Raw genomic sequence first — 21,511 nt, 5'->3', positions numbered from 1 at the left:
ATGATAAATTAGCTGTTGCTTGGATTCCCTCATCCCATTTCCAAACCATTTTCCATCCTTCTTCTTCTGTTACCTCAACTGCTCAGATCTGGCTTAGCATTTAAACCATGGTTTTTCAGCTTGTAACACTGTGGGTAATTTCTACAGATTTCTGGTTTACATTGTACATTAGATGCAGAGGAGATCTACAACACATCAAATAATCCAGAGTTATTGGAGGTAGGAGGTTCTTGGCAGGCATAGCTAGAAAGGAAGTTCTTTAGAGTTGATTATGATACAGACAGCAAAAAGGCAAGGAGAAAGTAAATATGCAGAGCTAGTGTGGGTGGTAGTCCAGGATCCAGAACATTCTTTTCTGAACAACACTATGCATTTCCACACCAACAGGAGCTGAAAGGGCACAGGCCTCTCTTTTGCCTGTTTTCTACAACACCTGGCATGTCATTTAATATACATTCTACAGATTACCAACTGAACAGAGGAGGATAGGATGCAGGATGTGGGGGAGAGATAAGAAAAACAGTATAATTTACTGGATGCATATGAATATTGTGTGTGTATGTATTTTTTTTAACAGATAGCAATATTGATGGGTGGGTTAAAAGCTGAAGTGTGAGTGATAGATAGAAACAGGGTAGGGGTATGGATCAACCTGAAAACACTCATGTCCAGTGGAGAAGCAATTACTTGAGCCAGAACTCCCATCTTCTGCACCCCAAAAGGAATTTTGGTCCGTACCCCCAGAGGGGGGAGAAAGAATAGGGGAAAATGACCACAGGACTTTGAACTCCGATTCCATCAAGACCCAGAGAGAAAAAAGGAAAGAAAAGAAAGACATTGGGAAGTAGTAATGTAGGTGTGACTTAGAAAGGAAGAGAAGGTAAGACGTAGAAAAAAGTGGGTAGATGTAAATAGAATAATAACCCATATCTGTGAGCTTGGGAGAACGACAGCAGTTTCCAATGGGTGGGAACGGGGACACAGAACTCTGATGGTGGGAACAGTGTGAAATTATACCTCGGTTACCTCATAATTTTGTAAATCAATATTAAACCTCTAAAAAGCTGGATAAGGGGGCCAGGCAGTGGCACACCAGTGCACATGGTACCAAACACAAGGACCCATGTAGCGATCCAGGTTTGACACCCAGGCTCCCCACCTGCAGGGCATCCACTTCACAAGTGGTAAAGCAGGTTTACAGGTGCCTACCTTTCTCTCCCTCTCTAACCCCCCCCACCCTCTCTCAGTTTCTCTCTGTCTTATGAAATAAAAATTAGAAAGAAAGGAAAAAAAATGGCTGTCAGGACTAGGAATATGGATTGACCTGTCTAACGCCCATGTTCAGTGGGGAAGCAATTACAGAAGCCAGGCCTTCCACCTTCTGTACCCCATAATGACCCTGGGTCCATACGCCCAGAGGGATAAAGAATAGGAAAGATATCAGAGGGATTGGATTGGATATGGAGTCCTGGTGGTGGGAACTGTGTGGAATTGTACCCCTCTCATCCTATGGCCTTGTCAATGTTTCCATTTTATAAATAAAAAATAAAAAAATAATGGCTGTCAGGAGTGGTGGGTTCGTAGTGTCAGCAATAACTCCAGTGGCAATAAAAAACAAAACAAAACAAAAAGCTCGAGTGTGGGCTGGTTTCGATTCTGCAACGCTGTGGTTAGTCTAGGTGGAGCAGGCCTAAATCAGTCTGAAGTAGGACTTTAATTCAATATTTTGTCCAGGTACTAATTCAGTAAATATCAATATATACTAAGTATGCCCTATGTAGCAGCCACTCTGCTAGGTGCTGGAGATAATGCAGTTAGGAAAAACATGCAACATGTGCACTCTCGTGGAGTTTCCCATCTAAGGAACACAGACAACCAAACAGGATGCACCAGCCATAAAGCAAGAGGGCGCAAGGTACTGTGAGAACCCATGAGAGGGAAGCAGTGTTTGGCGAGAGTTTACTTAGGTAAACAGAGAAGAAGTGTTCTGGGGAATGGAAAGAGCGTGTGAAAGGCTCTCTGGCTCAAGAAATGGTGATGGGTATAAAAATGTGGAAGAAGGCCATTGTGGGTGAGTACAGAGAGCACAAGGGAATGTGAGGAGAGGCAGCTGGGATAGTAAGACGGGAAGGCTACATAGAACATGCTTTGCTTTGTCCTAAAAGTAGATGTGATGCTATGGAACACTATTTAGCAGGGAAGAGACTGGATCCCTTTTTTTTTTTTTTTTTTTTTTTGCCTCCAGGGTTATCTCTGGGACTCAGTGCCAGCACTACAAATCCACTGTTCCTGGAGGCTATTTCTTGCCTTTTGTTGCCCTTGTTTATCATTGTTATTATTGCTGTCTTTGTTGTTGGGTAGGACAGAGAGAAATGGAGAGAGGAGGGGAAGACAGAGAGGGGGAGAGAAAGATAGACACCTGCAGACCTGCTTCACCGCTTGTGCAGGTGGGGAGTCAGGGGCTCAAACCAGAATCCTTAGGCCAGTCCTTACGCTTTGCACCATGTGTGCTTAACCTGCTGTGCCACTGCCCAGCCCTCATGGATCCTATTTTCAAAGTAAGAGGAAGGAAAATATCCTGATAGTGGGGATTTGTATAACAGTCTACAGAGAACACTTCCAGAAAGAAAGCATTTCAGCCCGCATTTACCAGCCCCCCTCCCCCCCAAGGAAGCCTATCTTCTGCCTGTCAGCATGAGCCCTGGGTCTGCACTAAACAGCCTAGATGGAAACACTGGTTCTGGCTCCAGTCTCACTGACCAGAGGCCTCTAAGGGACTGTGAGTACTGGGAAACATTCCACTTGCTAGTCTAGATGTAGGCCAGGAGTCTTTACATTTAATTATACAGACAGCATCCCTTTCCAGGTAATTGGGCCTTTAATTTTTCCACTGCTTCCTTTAGTCTAGGGTTACACATAACAAAGGAAATTTCCAGAAGATGGACAGACTCATCTACAACAAACGCTTTTTTTTTTTTTCCCCTCGGTGCTGCCCCCTCTGTCTCTGAAGAGGGCGCGTGACTGAGTTTTCTGTTTCTGTTTTTACCACTGAGTCACCAATAACCCTCCCTTTTTCCTTCTCCAGACTTTAAATCCCCCACAGAGAGACAGAGGAAAGATGCCTTAGTCCCTATAGCCCTTTCCTACGGCCCCCCCAGACCGCCTGTGGAGCCTAGACAGAAGCCTCCTCTGCAATGCTGCAATGTGAAAAATGATGAGGATGGAATGGGGTGAGGGCACTACAGACAGGCTGCCCTCCTGTCTGTCCCATGTGACTCTCCACAAAAGTTGTGGGGGACAGAATTGCAGGAGAAAGCACAGAACCCTCAAGTCTCCCAGGGAGACTGGGGAGAAGGGAAGGGCTGCAACGACGCAAGGCAGTGCCTCCTGCAGGTCAAGCAGCTTTGCCTTTAGTGAGTGTCTGACAGCCATGTCACTAGAGTTCTCAAAGCCCGTGACTTGTGGTCTGTTGCATGTGGACACACATGGAAGAACCAGGAAGTCTGGTTGTTTCCTTCCTCCTGTTATTGGGAAAAGACCCTAAGCAAGGGATCAGGCCACACATTCTAGATGAAATGTGCCCCAGCTGGCTGAGTATGACAGGGATCAGGCCACACATTCTAGATGAAATGTGCCCCAGCTGGCTGAGTATGACAGGGATCAGGCCACACATTCTAGATGAAATGTGCCCCAGCTGGCTGAGTATGACAGGGATCAGGCCACACATTCTAGATGAAATGTGCCCCAGCTGGCTGAGTATGACAGGGATCAGGCCACACATTCTAGATGAAATGTGCCCCAGCTGGCTGAGTATGACAGGGATCAGGCCACACATTCTAGATGAAATGTGCCCCAGCTGGCTGAGTATGACAGGGATCAGGCCACACATTCTAGATGAAATGTGCCCCAGCTGGCTGAGTATGACAGGGATCAGGCCACACATTCTAGATGAAATGTGCCCCAGCTGGCTGAGTATGACAGGGATCAGGCCACACATTCTAGATGAAATGTGCCCCAGCTGGCTGAGTATGACAGGGATCAGGCCACACATTCTAGATGAAATGTGCCCCAGCTGGCTGAGTATGACATAGAAGTCAATAAATCATAATAAGAATTCTCAAATTTTCCCTTTCATGCCAGTGGAAATAATTGGGACTTCTTGCTTCCCAGAATCTTGTGAGGGTTCAACAAAATTTCTCTTTCATCAGTGGTCTGCAGGGCATGAGGTGCCATCATTACTGCTCAGCATTACTTTGAAGCAGAAATACAGTTGCGTGTGTGTGCGTGTGCGTGTGCGTGTGTGTGTGTGTGTGAAGATGGGTTTTTTTCTCAATTCACTGGGTAAATTCCACATCTGACCACTATAGGGTAGATGTTAAGGGCCCGACCTGGGAGCTGAAGTCCTTGTAGGATACCCTCTTCCGCCAGTGTATCCTAGGGTGACTTGCCGACCCCCTCTGCTCTTTTATTTTCTCACCTGTAAATTGGGAATGATATCGATGACCACTGCATTATGTTGGTTTTTGTATTGAAGGAAGTAATCCATGAGGCTAGTTAGAGGAGAATGGCTCTCTAAGCACATTCACTGCTATTGCTGCGGCTCATGTATAGCAGAGAGAGTGACAAACAGTCAGAAGAGAACACGGGGCTGCCCTGAAATTCCCTCTTAGCCAACTGGCTATTCTAGAAACAGAGCTTACAGAATCACTGAGGTAACATACTATAGTGACTGCTATTTCTTTTCTTTTTAAAATATTATTATTTGATTGATTTATTATTGAATAAATACAGAGAGAAATTGAGAGGGGAGGAGAGATAGAGAGGGAGAGGGAGAGACACCTGCAGCTCTACTTTATCACTTGTGAAGCTTTCCCTTTGCAGGTGGGGACCAGGGGCTTGAACCTGGGTGTATTGTAGTGTGTGCGCTTAACCAGGTGTGCCACCACCTGGCCCCCATGGCCACTATTTTTTAAATTTATTTTAAAAAGGAGACATTAACAAAACCATAGGATTAGAGGGGTACAACTCCACACAATTCCCACCACCAGATATCCATAGCCCATTCCCTCCTCTGATAGCTTTCCTGTTCTTTATCCCTCTGGGAGTATGGACCCAAGGTCATTGTGGGATGCAGAAGGTGGAAGGTCTGGCTTCTGTAATTGCTTCCCTGCTGAACATGGGCATTGACAGGTCGATCCATACTCCCAGCCTGCCTCTCTTTTTCCCTAGTAGGGTGGGGCTCTAGGGAAACAGAGCTCCAGGACACATTGCTGGGGTCGTCTGTCCAGGGAAGTCTGGTCAGCATCATGCTAGCATCTGAAACCTGGTGGCTGAAAAGAGAGTTAACATACAAAGCCAAACCAACTGTTGAACAATCATGGACCTAAAGGCTGGAATAGTGCTGGGGGGGGGGGTGGTGGATCCTCCATTTTGTAGATAGCTAGTAGGAATATTTTAGTTATATTTCAAAGGGCCTGTAGCTATACTAATTTTTTTTCTCTTTCTCTGTCTCTCTGAGCCTGAAATCTTATTACAGGTGGATCCGAGTTATTGTCTGGGGAAGTGATACCATGGCTGGAAAAGGGACAGAAAGCTGGATCAGGGAAGAGAGTAGCTTTCTAATATGGGGAAGGGATATAAATATTGTTGACTGTAAACCCCATGGACTTGATTTGGTCTGTGGTCCATATTCAGCTTAAAAACCTATGTGACTTCTGCATCCCTGTAGATCTGAGCTCACATTCAGTGGTCATGAGTAGGAACATTCCAAGCTGCCCCAATATCGACCCATCTTCCTCAGGTGTAGCATAGAGTATGTTGTCCAGCCTCTCTTTGGAGGATGGAACATTCTCTACCATTGTTGATCCAAGTTGAGGGCAAGGTCCTATGGGGGCCCCACAAAGGGGTCTATTTTGTTGTTCCTGATAAAGATGACTGGTAACAATGGAGAGAGGGTTTTATTTGAGGTCTAGGCCCATCATGCCATGACCACTACTTTTCATAGCTTTGTAAGGGGCATAAAGTGACACACTGGAAACCTGGAAGAGACCTCTTCATTGTACACCCATTGCTCTGCTCGATCACAGTAGGGACTTGCCTGCCCACCCTGGATACTTTATGGTCCAGCTGGGCTGTGGAAACAGAAAATGCTCCTCCACTAACCTTTTTTTTTTTAAAAAAAAATTATTCATATTTATTTATTTATTGGAGGAGAGAGTAAAAGAGGCCATAGCATCAAAGCTTACTCCAGTAGCTTGGGTGAAGGGGTGCGAAGGACTGGTCTCAAACCTAGGTCACACACATGGCGAAGCAGTGCACTATGCAGTCAGCTCTTCCATCAGCCGCCACTGCACTGATTCTAAGCAGACCACTGTCTCATACTTGGCTGGGCCCAACTTTCCCAGAACTATGACAATTTGGGCTACAAGTGAACCACCCTTTTGCTCATCCGAAGTATTCCTTCTGGTACTTTCTGGAAACGTGAAATAGCAATTACCAGAACACTACTCAGCTCTGGCTCATGTGATGTGGCGGAGTTGAACTTGGGACTTTAGAGTCTCAGGCACACATGGGTCTCTTTCCATAACTGCTCTTCTATCTCCCCTACCCTTGAAAAGACAATTACTAACCACACACCATTACATGTCCAGGAGCACCAGAATCAGAGGAAGTCCCTTGTGACTAGAAACTTATAGTTACTGACAGTAATAACTTAAGAAGAATAAGCTAAGAGATCAAAGTTGTCAAGACTGCCATGTACTTACCATATTTATTAGATTAAAATAGCCTTTCATTTTTCTTACCAAGGAGGGAATTGTATGTCTGTTGTGAGTCAAGGGGTCACTATGGATGGGACCGTGGGTTTGTACTTGAGCACTTCCAGGGACTGAATCAATTGGGAAAGAAAAGGAGAGACTGTGCACCCCAGAAGGTGTTGAGTGGGCTGTCTCTGATACTGACATTTAAAAAATTTTTTTAATATTTATTTTCCCTTTCGTTGCCTTTGTTTTACTGTTGTTATTAATGTCATTGTAGTTGGATAGGACAGAAAGAAATGGAGGAGAAGGAGGGGAAGACAGAGAGGGTAGAGAAAGACAGACACCTACAGACCTGCTTCACCGCCTGTGAAGCGACTCCCCTGCAGGTGGGGAGCTGGGGCCTCGAACCAGGATCCTTACGCTGGTCCTTGTGCTTTGCACCACATGCGCTTAACCCACTGTGCTAACGCCCGACTCCCGATACTGACATTTTAACACAGTTCACCACATTGGAGAGGCCTATTATTCTGACCCTTCAGTACATCATTAATTTGGTTGAAATGCTGGGAGTTATAATACTTCCTCCCAGAGTAATGTCCCCCTACACACACACACACACACACACACACACACACACACACACACACACACACACACACACATACCATTCATTCCTGGCTGTATCATTAGTAAGACTATACTCTCAGATACTCCTAGGCTTCCACATGCCTCTTCATGCAGAGACCCCACCCACCATCACCATCAAACCATCCTGTTCTAGACTTCATAGACTCACAGAATCCTTTTCCTCTCAGAGAGGAGAAGTGGAACAACTGTGCCAGGCTGTGCATGTCCTAGTCTCACTCGTGTTCTGGCTAATTATTGATTATGTGACAGCTTTATCTGACTGACTGCATATAGGGGGAAGTATTTTCAGAAGTGAATGGAGGGGTAGTGTGTGTTTCTTGGGGAGGGTTGTTTGATTGAAAGGAGGATTTACAATGTGGTGTGGAACCTGCCAGATCTTCTGGGCCCTGAGGGATCTGCTGTCAGGGTAGGATGGAGTTGGATAGAGGGAACCTTCAATTCTGACTTGTCCAGTCATCTCTGAATCTGTTAGGCAGATGACCCCACTCCACCGTTCTGCCAGTCCCTATCTTTATTCTCACAGTAGCCTCTCCTCTCCTCTCCTCTCCTCTCCTCTCCTCTCCTCTCCTCTCTCCTCTCCTCTCCACTTTTCTTTCTTCCTCCCCATTCTCCTACTTTCATCTGCTTCCCTCTCCTGTCTCCTCTATTTTATTGTGGCCTCTGTCACAGGAATTGTGGCCCCTGAGCCAACAACATCAGCGTATCCTGATGATTTGGTATAAATGCAGACTCTGAGGCCTCACCCCAGACTCCTGATCCATAGTCTGCATGTTGGCAGGTGCCAGGGGAACTGCCTATGCATTAGCGTTTGGGACGTGCCCATGGGTCTACTTGCCTCCATTACTTCTTTCCTCACCTTTAGCCTCATCTTTCCTTCTCCCTGTCTTTCCCAGCCTCTGTCTTCTTTCCATTCTGCTCTCTTTTGCCTTCTGGTCTTTCTTTCCCTCCCTCCTCCTTGTGCCTCTTTTCTCCTTTTCCACTTACCTTCCTTTCTCCATCCATCCACCCACCCATCCATCCAATCATACAATCATCCACCCACCCATACATCTAATCATGTATTGTCTCTTCCACATGATTCTTCCTGTTCTTAACATCTCTCTCTCTCTCTCTCTCCCACATCCCTTTCACAGTTTCCTGTTGAGACTTAAGAGGAGGAAAAAGTCATTTCATCCCCACTTGCCTACATGCCATCCTTGGCCATGTCCTCTTAGCTTGTCTCCTTTCCTCCATAGGGACTGCCTTGAGTCCTTCTCCCACTGAAAAGATACTGTCCCAGACTCCACTCTCTCCATAGGCAGCCCTGGTGGTACCTGCAATGGATTCTTTGTGCTTATGGCGATGACATGATACTTGTAGTAGCACAGCTCACAGCTCCAGCAGCCCCTCTCGCTGATCCACTTGATGAGACAAGGCTGGTGCGTGCACTTGACTGAGCCATCACAGCGACACGGGCTCAGCAGCTCCCCCTGCAGGGAGAGAGGCAGAAGTGATGAGATCGGAGGCTGGAATCTGGGGGCTTGGGATGGGGTCGTGCGCCTATGTGAATAGTGCTGGAGAGCTGGTTTGAACCCCTGCATAGGTCAGATCATGCTACTTAAAGCACGTGACAGGCTTCATTGGGAGGAACCTGGTGTCAGAGAGTGGAACAGGGCTCCACCCCACCCCAGCCCTACTCCGTGAGAGCCAGGCAACTTCCATTAATAGTCAAGAGTCCTGGTTCTCACTCTGTGCTGCTCAGGAATCTGGGGTTTCTGTGAGACTGTGTGGATCAATTTCTCTGGAAGACTTATGTCATTCAAAGGCAGTGTCAGGGTTGGGGTGACAGTATGGCTCTGCAAAAGGCTTTCATGCTTGAGGCTCTGAGGTCCCAGGTTCAATTCTCAGCACCACTATAAGCCAGAGCTGAACAATTCTGGTCTCTCTCTTTCTGTATCTTTTGCTCTGTATTTCATTCTTTATTTATATAAATAAAAAATATTTTTTAAAAGAGAATGTCAGCCTTCATGGGATTATTTCCTTCCTTTCTTACTCATTTTTAAAAATACTTATTTATGGGAGTCAGGCGGTAGTGCAGTGGGTTAAGCACAGGTGGTGCAAATGCAAGGACCGGCAAAAGGACTCCGGTTCGAGCCCCCGGCTCCCCACCTGCAGGGGGGTCGCTTCACAAGCAGTGAAGCAGGTCTGCAGGTGTCTCTCTCTCTCTCCCCTTCTCTGTCTTCCCCTCCTCTCTCCATTTCTCTCTGTCCTATCCAATAACATCAACAATAACAATAAAATTTTTTTTAAATACTTATTTATTAGCATGAGAAAGAGAAAGAAGGAGCGAGAAATAGAGCATCACTTGGCACATGTAACACTGGGGAAAGAACTCAAGAAAGACCTCATTTTTCCAAACCCAGAAATCCAAGATACCACCTCCAGAGCCCCCTCGTTTTTTTTTTTTTAATTGAATAGAAACAGAGAGAAATTGAGAGGGGAAGAGGGAGGGGAGATAAACAAGAAGAGAGACAGATCCTGCTGCCCTGCTTCACTGCTCATGAAGCTTTCCCCCTGCAGGTGGAGACCAGGAGCTTGAACCATCAGCACCTAACCAGGTATACCACCTCCTGGCCTCCTCCTCATGTGCTTTCTTTAACAGCTCAGGCAGGGGTCTCAAATTCAAATGTCCTCAGGGTCAGCAGACAACACAAGTGGCTGAACCCAGCTGGTGGGGACCAGGGCCAATAGGAGCACCAGACCCAAGACACAGTCACCCCCCCCCCACTAGTCCTCCACCTCCCGCTAGCAATGTAGGGATCTAAGTAGGTGAGACAATGTCCGTCTTTATATCCCTTTCCCCCACTGCGTAACTCTCCTGTGAGTACCAGAAGAGGCAACCATTTGGGTTTATTGGTTTGTTTTCCCCAGAGCACTACTCAGCTCTAGTTTATGATTGTAGGGGATTGAACCTGGGACTCTGGAGTCTCAGACATGAAAACCTTTCTGCATAACCATTACAGTTCTCCCTCATCCAATTGTGTTTGCTTAATAAAAAAATGAATCACATGCCTACTCAGGTTTCCTGCACCATCCTGAGAAATGTGGATGAAACAGCCGCGTCCTTGAGAATGGAAACCACCTCCATTTCTTTTTAAAATTTATTTATTTTCCCTTTTGTTGCCCTTGTTATTTTTTATTGTTATTGTAGTTATTATTGATGTCGTCACTGTTGGCTAGGACAGAGAGAAATTGAGAGAGGAGGGGAAGACAGAGAAGGGGAGAGAAAGATAGACAGACCTGCTTCACCACCTGTGTGAAGAGACTCCCCTGTAGATGGGGAGCCCGGGGCTTGAACCAGGATCTTTACACCGGTCCTTGCTCTTAGTGCCACGTGTGCTTAACCACTGCGCCACCACCCGACTCCCCACCACCTCCATCTTGTTGGCTTTGGGACCGCAGCACCTTTCACAGTGCCCAATACTCCAGGAAAGCATGTGCAATGAGTGAACGTGGTGGCAGAAGTGCTAGAGCACTGCATGTCCACAGAAAGCCCTCTTTGACCGCCCACTTCACTTCCCCCAATATTGACAAGTCCCTTTCGCTGTGGCTCCCAGTCTTTTTCTTATCCTCCGCACAGCGCTTCGGCCATGTCCCTGGATCGCTAACTGTGGCCCTTTCCCAAACAAGATCTTATCCATCTTCGCATCATTAGACCTAGCACAGTGTTCAAAGCAGCTCGGTGGACCTTTCCACCCCACTCTGTTGGTGGGAGGCCTACATATCTGTTCGATCACCAAGGAGTTTTATTCTTCAAGGTCATGGCCAGCCTCTGGCTCTTGATGGGCAACTGTAGCATTAGGTGGAGGAGTAAAGATGCAGGAAATGCCCGCATCACTGAGCACTCACCCACCCATCAAAGTCTTCAGAGTCCTTGGCACTGTGTAGCTGCTTTGTGGCTCTGAGAAAGAAGCTGGAGGAGGCGGTTGGAGAGAGGCCCCGGGGGAGGGACGAACTCGTCATTATTCACGGCAGCCTTTCCTAGGCTCATTAATTCTAACAGGATGAGCTGGATTTGATTAATCGGGTTGTTAAGCAACCATGTCAAATTGCCGATCAGGTAAGGGACATTACTTCCGGTCCCTGGCAACGGTGCCGGGAGACTGGGAAGGCGCTCCTTGCTTTACAAGAGTTGATTATAAGAACCGGGTTCTCTTTAGGGCTTCTGGGTGTGGGACCCTCAGGCATCCAATACTTACCTGGAGGAGGGAGGAAGAACTGACCTGATCCCAGTCCCCTGTCCTGTGTGCTGCTTCTCAGAGCCACTTTGCTAGTCCCCACACTGTCCCTCCGGACTGGACTGTGCCAAAGACAAAACTGGGGTTTGCTCCAGGTACCACAAATATTAGAAAACAAGGACACACCAACGTGGTTAGAAAACTCTTCCTGGAGTTAGTGTATTGCACCAAAGTAAAAGACTCTGGGGTAGATGGGTGAGGGAGAGTATTGGTCCAAAAAGGATGACAGAGGACCTAGTGGGGGTTGTATTGTTATGTGGAAAACTGAGAAATGTTATGCATGTACAAACTATTGTATTTACTGTAAAATGTAAAACATTAATCCCCCAATAAAGAAATTAAAAAAAAAAGAAAACTCTTACTTCAATAAAGGAAGAAATCAAGGATTTTGTTTTATTTTTCCCCAGATATTTTATTTATTTATTTACTTGATAGAGACAGAGAGAAATCAATAGGGAAGGGGGAATAAGGAGAAAGGGGGGGACTGTAGCACTGCTACACCCCTCCCCCTGCAGGTGGGGACAGGGGCTTGAACCTGGGTCCTTGAGCACTGTAACATGCCCTCTCATCTGGGTGTACTACCATCCAGCCCTGAAACCCAGAATTTCAGAAAAATAAAGCCAGAAAGAAGCTAAGTGAGCCTGGTTATTCATGAACACTTTCTTTCTTTCTCTCTCTCTTTATCTTTCTTTTTTTCCCTCTCTCTGCCTCCTCCCTCCTTTCTTTTAACCAGAGCACTGCTCAGCTCCTGCGGTGTGGGGGATTGAAGGTGGGATGTTAAAGCCTCTGGCATGACAGTCTCTTTACATAACCATTATGCTCTTGCCCCCACTGTGGAAGTTTTCACATGCCACAATTTAGTCTATCTTTATGTATATTTTGAAAAGAATCACAATCTTTTCCCTGTTTGGGCCTTCTAAGAGGCATTAACCTTGATCCTTCACTACCTGTAACTGCTTGGACTTAATGTTTCTTCAAGAATAAGCAAAGCTTAGTGAGGAGGTTCTCTGCAATGAATTCTGTTGAAAATTAAAATGGCGGAATGTGGAACCTGAGATGGAAAACATGGGTCTCTCAATGTGGAGAGACCCTACTGAAGAGAAAGATGAACTGGTCAACTCAAGGTTCCTCAGCAACTGATTGGGTGGCATGGCCAAAGGGAAAGTCAAATCTGCCCTTTTTTCTCTCGTTCCCTTCCTCCTCCTGCTCCTCCCTCCCTTCCTTACTCCTTTTTTAGTCTTCTTATTTTTGTGACTTTATCTCTTTCATTTTATTTATTAATGCAAGGTAGATCAGGAGAGGAGAGAGAGAGAGAACACTAGAGCACAGAGCAGAACTCTGGCACATAGGATGCCAGGGATCAAACTCTAGATCTCATGCTGCCAAATTCAGTATCCTAATCATTGTGCCACCTCCCAGGATCTCAAAGCCAGGGCATTCTGACATCAGATGCTGAGCTTCTCACTACACAGCCCGGCACAGGCCCCTCCTGCCCCCTTGTCCTTGTCCCTCTCACGCCTGCATAGATGGGTCTCTCTGGTCCACAGTCCCTGACCCTGCCTACAACTTCCAATCACACCTGCCTCATCACCACCAGCTGAGCCCTTAATCGCTCCCTGATTACCCCACCCCCACCCCGAGCTAGACTCCCTCCTCTGTCTCCCACAGAACTGGGCACATGGTGGTGCACAGGAAAGATAAGCTTGCTGACTGGAGGGGAAAGCAGGCGATGGGAGAGGCTCAGGCCCTCTGGCCCACATCCGAAGGCTCCAGACTTCTGGCTGGAAGGATTGTTGTGATCATGTCAGCAGAGCTCAGTAAACTCAGCAGATCAAAGGGGTTCATTAACTGCAAAGAGCACCAGACACTTCCTCCGTGATCTGCTCAGAGCTTTGGGGCCCAGAGACTGCCCTGGGAATGACTAACGCAAGACAAATCAGCTCTTCTCTAATCCCCCTGCCCCACAGGATGCAGGGGATGGAGGGTAAACAGCATGTTTTGGGGAGACAGGCTTCTTAGTGGGAATCCCTCTCCACATTTTACCGACTGGCTGTGCAAGCTTGGCAAGACGGCTGCCCTCTGTGAGGCTTTGTTTATTTCCCTCTATTTTTTTGTTGCAAGCACCTCTTACCTTCTTGAAGGGTGGCTGTAAAGACTGGCAGAGTGCTGGACACAGTGCCTGGCACCAGTAAGTCCTCTCAGGAAAATATTACAATTCTACTACTATAAAATAAAAAATCAAAATTAAAAAAAAAGATGATATAGTGTCTATGGGACAAAATGGATGGAACTGAAGATGATCATGCTTGGTGAAATCAGTAAAGAGATGAAAGACAACTACCAGGTGTTTCCACTCACCTGTGGAATCTAGAGAACTGATACAGATGAACTCGAAAAAACAAACAAAAGACACTGAAGCAAGCAAACTGCGTCTTAGACTTCAGAGAACTATGGGGGGGGGCATGTACAGAACTCTGGTGGCTGGTGTGGTGGGGAACTATACACCACAATCTTCAAATACAGTAACCCATTATTAATCAGAAATAAAAAAAATGGGAAAAATACTACAATTCTACTATTCTGCAATAAAAAAATATGATAGTGTGTCTTTTGAGACAAAATGAGTGGAACCTGAGGTGATTACGTTTAATGAAATAAGTAAAGAGATGAAAGGCATATGGTTTCACTCATGTGGAATTCTAGAGAAGGGGCACAGACACACACACACACACACACACACACACACAGCAAGCAAACTATTTCTAAGACTTTGACTAACTATCTGTTATCTCTGGGATGTAGGAGGGTGGGGACGTGGGATTTGGTGGTGCGTGTGGTATGGAACTACAGACTACAATTTTTCAATATTGTAATTCACTACTAATCGTAAATGAAAAAATATATATTACAACCCTCAATTGCATTGCCACAGGACTTTCTGTACATGGGCTTTCCTGCTCTGGCTCTGTTTCACTCGCCTATTATCATTCTAAAGTGGGGCAAATAAGTAAGTAAGGGGTCAGCTGAGTCCAAGAAAGAGGCTGAGGTTAAATAAAAACTGTCTAAGTAGAGACCAGGGACAGCTCACCTGGGAAAGTGGACACCTTTCCACGTGGGAGGCCCTGGGAACACTACGAATGACTGAGGGGACTCCACGGGTGGTTGAGCAATGCTATAGAGTCTCCCCTCTTCTTCCTTTATCACTAAAGAATGATGGCCTACCTAGTGGGGGTTGTATTGTTATATGGGAAACCAGGGAATGTTATGCATGTACAAACTATTGTACTCACTGTTGAATGTAAAGCATTAATTCCCCAATAAAGAAATAAAAAAAAAATGATGACCTGTAGAGCGTGTACATTCCCACGCATGAGGGTCTGGGTCCAAGCTTCCAATACCTACCAGCTCAGCTCCATGAGTGGAGGAGAAGTAATGCCGAAAGGGACGGGGTAGACAGCATAATGGCTATGCAAAAAGACTTGTGCCTGAGGCTCCAAAGTCCCAGGTTCCATCCCCTAGACGGCCATAAACCAGAGCTGATCAATGCTCTGGTTAAAAAGAGAGTGAGAGAGAAGGAAAGACATCAATATCACTTCTCTCTCTCTCTCTCTCTTTCCCTCCCTCCCTCTAAAAAATGGCTACCAGAAACAGTTGAGCTGTGTACACACTGAGCCCTAGATACAGCCCTGTTGACAAAAAGAAAAAGAAAAAAAACAATAATAGTACTAAAATAAACAAACAAAAAATCAGCTTGAGGCATCTGCTTGCAAGGTTCTGAGTTCACTCCAGCACTGAAATAAACAAATAAACAAACAAACAAACAAACAAAATTAAAATTGTCTAAATGAGTGCACCCTTCTGAGGTAGGTAAGTTATCATAACAGATTTCTTGGCTGCTGACCCGGTACTGTCCTCGGTTTCACACAGAAACAGAGAACACTTCAGGGTCCTCCTCAGGTGTCACTGACCACAATGCCGACCTCTTGGATGGATTAAGCGGGGTCCTGCTCGAGGTGGAAGGTAGGGCTGGCTGAGCTGATGGACAGGAGGAAGGAAACAGGATACTCATCCCTGCCAAAGATACAGCAAGCAACCAGACAAGACTGCAGCCATTTCTCCATTCATATAGTTCTTTCAATGTATTTGAAGCTTGCTTCCTCCCCGCCTTCTCTTTCTCCCTCCCTAAAGTGAAAGGCATCACTTCTGGAGTCCTTAGGTTACCTATCTGCTCGCTGTGACAGAGGCAGGTTAAGCCAAGACTTCCTTTCCCACCCACACAGCACTAGGCCTCCCTGCAGAAAGAACAAACACACTCTCCTGAAACAAAAGCAGGCCCAGCCTGCGGTAGCCTGCAGCTCTGGGAGATCAGAACAAAGGAAACAACTGACAGCCTTGGGGTACAGTTTAGGACTTCTGCCTTTCTGGAGACTAATATGGTGTTAGTACTTACAATATGAATCTCAGTTTGGGTGCCCTTGGGCAACTTGTTTAACCTCTCTGGGACTCAGTCTTTTTATTTTCCTTAGCTCTTTTTAAAAATATTTTTTACTTATTTATTTGGATAGAGACAGAGAAATCGATAGGGAAGGGGAAGTTAAAAAAAAAGAGAAAGAGATACCTGGGTCCAGGCAGTGTTGCACCTGACACACATTACAGTACACAAGGACTTGGGTTCAAGTTCCTGGTCCTCACCTACAAGGGAAAAGCTTCATGAGTGATGAAGCAGTGCTGCAGGTGTCTCTGTCTCTCTCCCTCTCTATCTCCCCTTCCTCTCTCAATTTCTCTCTGTCTCTATCCAATAATAAATAAATAGTATTTTTAAAAGGAAAGGAGAGATACCTGCAACACTGCTTCACCACTTGTGAAGTTTCCTCTCTGCAGGTGGGCACCAGGGGCTTGAACCTGGAACCTTGTGCATAGTAACATATATGCCCAACCTGATGGTCCACTTCCCAGCTCACAGTTAGTCTTTTATTCATTAGGTATTCATCTACTCATCTAGTATGTTCCAGGCTTTATTCTAGGTGGCAGGTATGCAGCAATGAATAGAAACAGAATTCTCTAGTAGAACTCAGCTATAAAAAAATGGTGACTTCACCGTTTTCAGCCGATCTTGGATGGACCTTGAAAAATTCATGTTAAGTGAAATAAGTCAGAAACAGAAGGATGACTATGGGATGATCTCACTCTCAGGCAGAAGTTACAAGATCAGAAGAGAAAACACAAGTAGAACCTGAACAGGAATTGGCATACTGCACCAAAGTAAAAGACTCTGGGGTGGTGGTAGTGTGTGTGTGTGGGGGGAGAATACAGGTCCAAGAAAGATGACAGAGGACCTAGTGGGGGTTGTACTGTTATATGGGAAACTGAGAAATGTTATGCATGTATAAACTATTGTATTTACTGTCGAATGTAAAACATTAATTCCCCAATAAAGAAATTAAAAAAAAATTCTCTAGTAGAAAGGAGCACACAAACAGAGAAATAAGGAACCATAATCTTCTAAGATGCTGTAAGGTCTCTAGAGAAAAAAGACACAGGGCAAAGAGAAATGGAGACTAGGAAGTGGGCAGCTTGAAATTCTATAGGGAGTGGCCATGGAAGGCTTCAAGAAATGAAGACATTTGAGTGAAATCCTAAAAAGATAAAAGGATCAAACCATGCAGAAAATCTGAGAACTGAGTCTTCTAGGCAAAGGAAACAAGGGCAAAAGCCCAGATTCAAAAGAATGCCTGGCATGCTCTAGGGACACCTGAGTGTAGTGTGCCTGGGAAGACTGACTAAGGGAGAAGAGCAAGAGATGAGGTCAGATGAAACAGACATGAAGAACTGGGAGACAGGGCCAGGTAGTGGTGCACCTGGTCAAGCACACATATCACCATGTGCAAGGACCCAGGTTCAAGCCCCTGTTCCCCAACTGCACAGGATACACTTCACTTCAAATGTCTGTCTGTCTCTTTTCCCCATTCTTCAATTTCTCTCTGTCCTGTCAAATACAAAAAAAAAGAAAGTAAAAATGGCTGCCAGGAGTAGTGGATTTATAGTACAAGCAGCAAGCCCCAGCGACAACCCCAGCAGCAAAAAAGGAAAAAAGGAGGAGGAGAAGAAGGAGGAGGAGAACTGGGAGAAAAAGTGAGCAAAACTGGTGGGGCATTTAAGGACCTGGCATTTATTAAATAATGAAATGGGGCATCACATGAGCAAATATGTCAATGACTGCCACCTCTCCAGATTCAAAGGCGGTCTCAAAACTTTACATCAGGCTCAACTTGACACTGTTGACTGGCTACGGAAGAAGGGCAAACGCTAGAAGAAGAACATGAGCAAAGGAAAATGCCATGATCTGACAATGTTTAGACACCTATCAGGGAGGTGAGTGACTGTAGCCATGTGTCCACAACTTTACTGTAAACCATTAATCCCCCCAATAAAGTAATAATTTTTTTTTTTTTACAAAAGAAGAGATATCAAAGAAAGTAGGGGCTACCCAGAATTCATCTAGGTAGTCTCTATGAGGATGGGTAGTTGACTTATCAAAGGAGCAAAGAGAAGCTAACAGTACGGCATAGCACTAGCACATCTTCTCAACTTTGTGATCAAAGCCCAACTTGCCCTTGATATTGACCATGTCTATTCATGGAGCTTTGATCTGGTTGGCTGGGAAAAGTTGGGGGGAAGGAAGAGACAAAGGGGGATCATAGATGGAGTCAGCGAATCCAAGGAAGATGTAAAGGATTCCAGTGTCTTCTTCCTGCAGGACACCAGACTAGAATTTCTGGATTCTACAGGCCTGTAGAGGTCAGTGTGTCCTGGAATTAGGATCAAGAAATATGACCCCTCATGAAGACCTTCTTGCCAGCCAAGGTTGAAGTAGAGAAATTAACAAGACAGGGTCTGAGTCCTGCTGCCCTAGATGATGATAAAGTAAGTTCTCTCTTATGTATGGAAGGTAAGCTCACTGATAAGATAATCTTCAAAGATCCCCACAGTCCTGGAATCCATTATTCTATAGTTGTCATTCTGATGTGTCAAGCACGTATATATTTTCTCTCTTTGTTTCCTGGCTGGAGTTGTTCCTGGCCAGTCTTTGAGCTCTGCCAATATCCATCCATAGCATTTACCAACCCCACTTCCAGCCAGGGAAAATAAATACCAAGTTCCTCACTTCCCCTGTCAATGAAGCCAAAGCTAAACGTTGGTCACTGTAAGGTGCAAGTTTGTCAACACTGCCAGAAGAAAATAAGAAACTGTTGCAAGCTAAATTGGCTTCAAATAGAAAGAACTCTACTATTAGCAAATGGGGGGGGGGGAGTAATAATTCTTAAGGCTTTAAATCAGCTGCAGTTATAACACTAAATCCAATTAACCACATATTCATTTTCATCGACAGTTCTATTCTTCCACCAGCACTTACTTTCACCACTCTTACTTTTACTTACAAAGAAAGAAGGAGCCAGGGAGAGAGTGAGAGCCAGCGAGAGAGAAGAAAAATCTGCCTCCAGCTATAAGAAACATTTCCGCCCTTACTTTTTATTAGTTCAAAAACAAAAGAATACATAGAGACAAGGAAAACAAATGCACAGATCCAAACCAACCCATCCAAGTCATTTTTTTTTTACTTTTATGGTAATGATTTTATTCCTGAAGTGCCCCCCATACTTTAACTGGTACAAGACAAATGTACCTATTTCTTCTAACTGCTTATAAATTTTCTCAAGTGGTGCTAGAAAGAACTTAACCTCACAATAATTGAATTTAAATAACATCCAGTTCCATAAAGTCAAACATGATCTGCATAATAAACAAACCTGAGCTATATGAAGGTGGGTGGAAAGAAAACAGATTTGATTCTATCCCATGCATCTCTTCATATTCATATCTCAATTCCAAAGACAGAAATGTGCAAGAGACTGTTGCTCTTTCTGTATAACTCATGACCATCGCCATCTTTACCAAAAAGCTCCCATGGAAGGCTGACCGGTCTTCAGTCCTCTGCCTGACTCAACAGGAAAAACATCATTTCTATAAATCTCAACTGACCAGTGTTGGGGCTATTGGCATGGAATTAGGGGAGGGGAGGCCTGTTTCCAATGTTCCAGGCCACCAGGTTGAAATTTCACTGATTCTAGGTCACCATGGACTCTTTTCCTCCCCCATGTCAGACCAAGACAAAGGTGCAAATCAATACCAAGTTAGGGCACAAACACACCACTGTCCTCTTGAGTCCACTCCTCTATAATGGCATGGAGACACCCAACTTCAGTCATGCAAAAGGCTTCATGTTCTTTAAAGAGGGTGTAACTAAGCTACAGGATTGATTTTTTTTTTCTTTTTTCAACTTTATTAAATTTGATAGGATAGAAACTGAGTGGGAAGGGGAATAAAGAGAGACAGGCACCTGCAGCACAACTTCACCACTTGTGAAGCTTTCCCCCTGCAGGTGGGGACCAGGGGTTGGAACCTGGGTTTTTGTACATGGTAACATGTTCACTTAACCAAGTGTGGCAGCACCCAGCCCATCAGCATTAACCTTCAATCATAGATTAACACATTATTCAGCACACTTAGGGAACACAACAGCTGTTGCAAGTGCAAATGAGCTGTGATGACATGTTACTACTGCTTTGCGGATGTTCTGATTCATCTGATTCATGGCCACAGTCATCTGCTGACTTGTACAAAGCAAAGAAGCTGGCTGGTGACCTTGAGCATAAGCTGTCAAAACCTGAGCCCTTGATACTCGATTTGGTGTAACCAGGAATTAGTTGGGAAGCTGGCTGACGATCCAGATTCCTGATCATTCCTCCACAGTATCTGTTTCCAAATGGATCCACTCATCCCTTCTTGGAAGCAAGGTTGGCGAGGACTCTTGTTTGTGAAGCTCTGGATCGGATACTTTCTAGCAAGCCCGCTGTCTCCTGCGTAACTCTAAGATGCATATGTCTACAAAGACAAAAATAAATGCCGATAGCTAGAACTCAGAGTCGGTTCTCTGTCGAGTCCTGCATGCAAGCTTCCACTGCTGGATTCAAACACTGCTTCTTCCGCTTGGGAGATGGGAACATTGTCCAAATTGCTTACCCACTCCAAGTCCCAGTTCCATCTTCATCTATATCCTTTCCAAGTGCTTCAGCTGCTCTTGCTACTTCGCTTGCTAGCTCACTTGTATCTAACGTGCACTGGGAGCCAAGATACTGCTCTAAACATCGAACATGCATAAGAGGGTAGTGCACAGTGACTAGGTCCAGAGAGCCCCATCAGGCTGGTTGACATCTTTGTTCTGCCACTTTCTACCTGTGTGACCTTGGTGAGTTTGCTCAGAGGTAAAATGAAACCAAAGCAACTTCCAGCTCCCCAGGTTCCCATGAGGATGAATTGAGAGACTACACAATGAGAAAGGGAGAGAGTCCTAGCTGACACAGACAGCTAGCTCAGCTTGTTGTGGATCCTTGTTTATTGTCTTGCAGGCCCCACCCATCCTTCCTGAGTCTCTTCATGCCCTGAAACAAGGAGGCAGCCAGAGGCTGCTGCCCTTGCACTGTGAACAAGAGGTCTCTCTGGTTGGCTGCATAGCCAAGCACCTCCCTTTACCACCTTGTAAATGAAGCGCAGCAGTATGAAACCTGTGAGTACTTAAGCTGCCTGGGAGCTTGGATAATGAGGAGAGGTAATAACAGTGGAGGCCAGAAGTCTCCAGGTGCTGTTAACTGCCCTGCTATTTCAGGAAGAAGAACAAAACAGATATCCCAGCTCCCAGACACCTGGTTGCCTCACTTTGTGTCTCTTAATCTTTTCTCCCCACCCCCACCCCATGCCCTGAACCCAGGG

General features: G+C 45.5%; 1 protein-coding gene across 1 annotated transcript in view; it reads right to left on the bottom strand.

Moving 5' to 3' along the window:
- The window catches only part of MARCHF4 (membrane associated ring-CH-type finger 4), a 109,151-nt gene that overhangs the window by 14,602 nt on the left and 73,038 nt on the right, over positions 1-21,511 (bottom strand). The window contains exon 2 of the mRNA XM_007535664.3: positions 8,720-8,875. Coding sequence (XP_007535726.1) covers positions 8,720-8,875 — 156 coding nt within the window. The remainder of the gene's footprint in view (positions 1-8,719; positions 8,876-21,511) is intronic.

Source organism: Erinaceus europaeus, chromosome 7 (genome assembly GCF_950295315.1).
Source record: "Erinaceus europaeus chromosome 7, mEriEur2.1, whole genome shotgun sequence".
Taxonomy (NCBI): Eukaryota; Metazoa; Chordata; class Mammalia; order Eulipotyphla; family Erinaceidae; genus Erinaceus; species Erinaceus europaeus.
The sequence above is the reverse complement of the archived record's forward strand: the minus strand, read 5'-3'. Positions and strand labels throughout refer to the sequence as shown.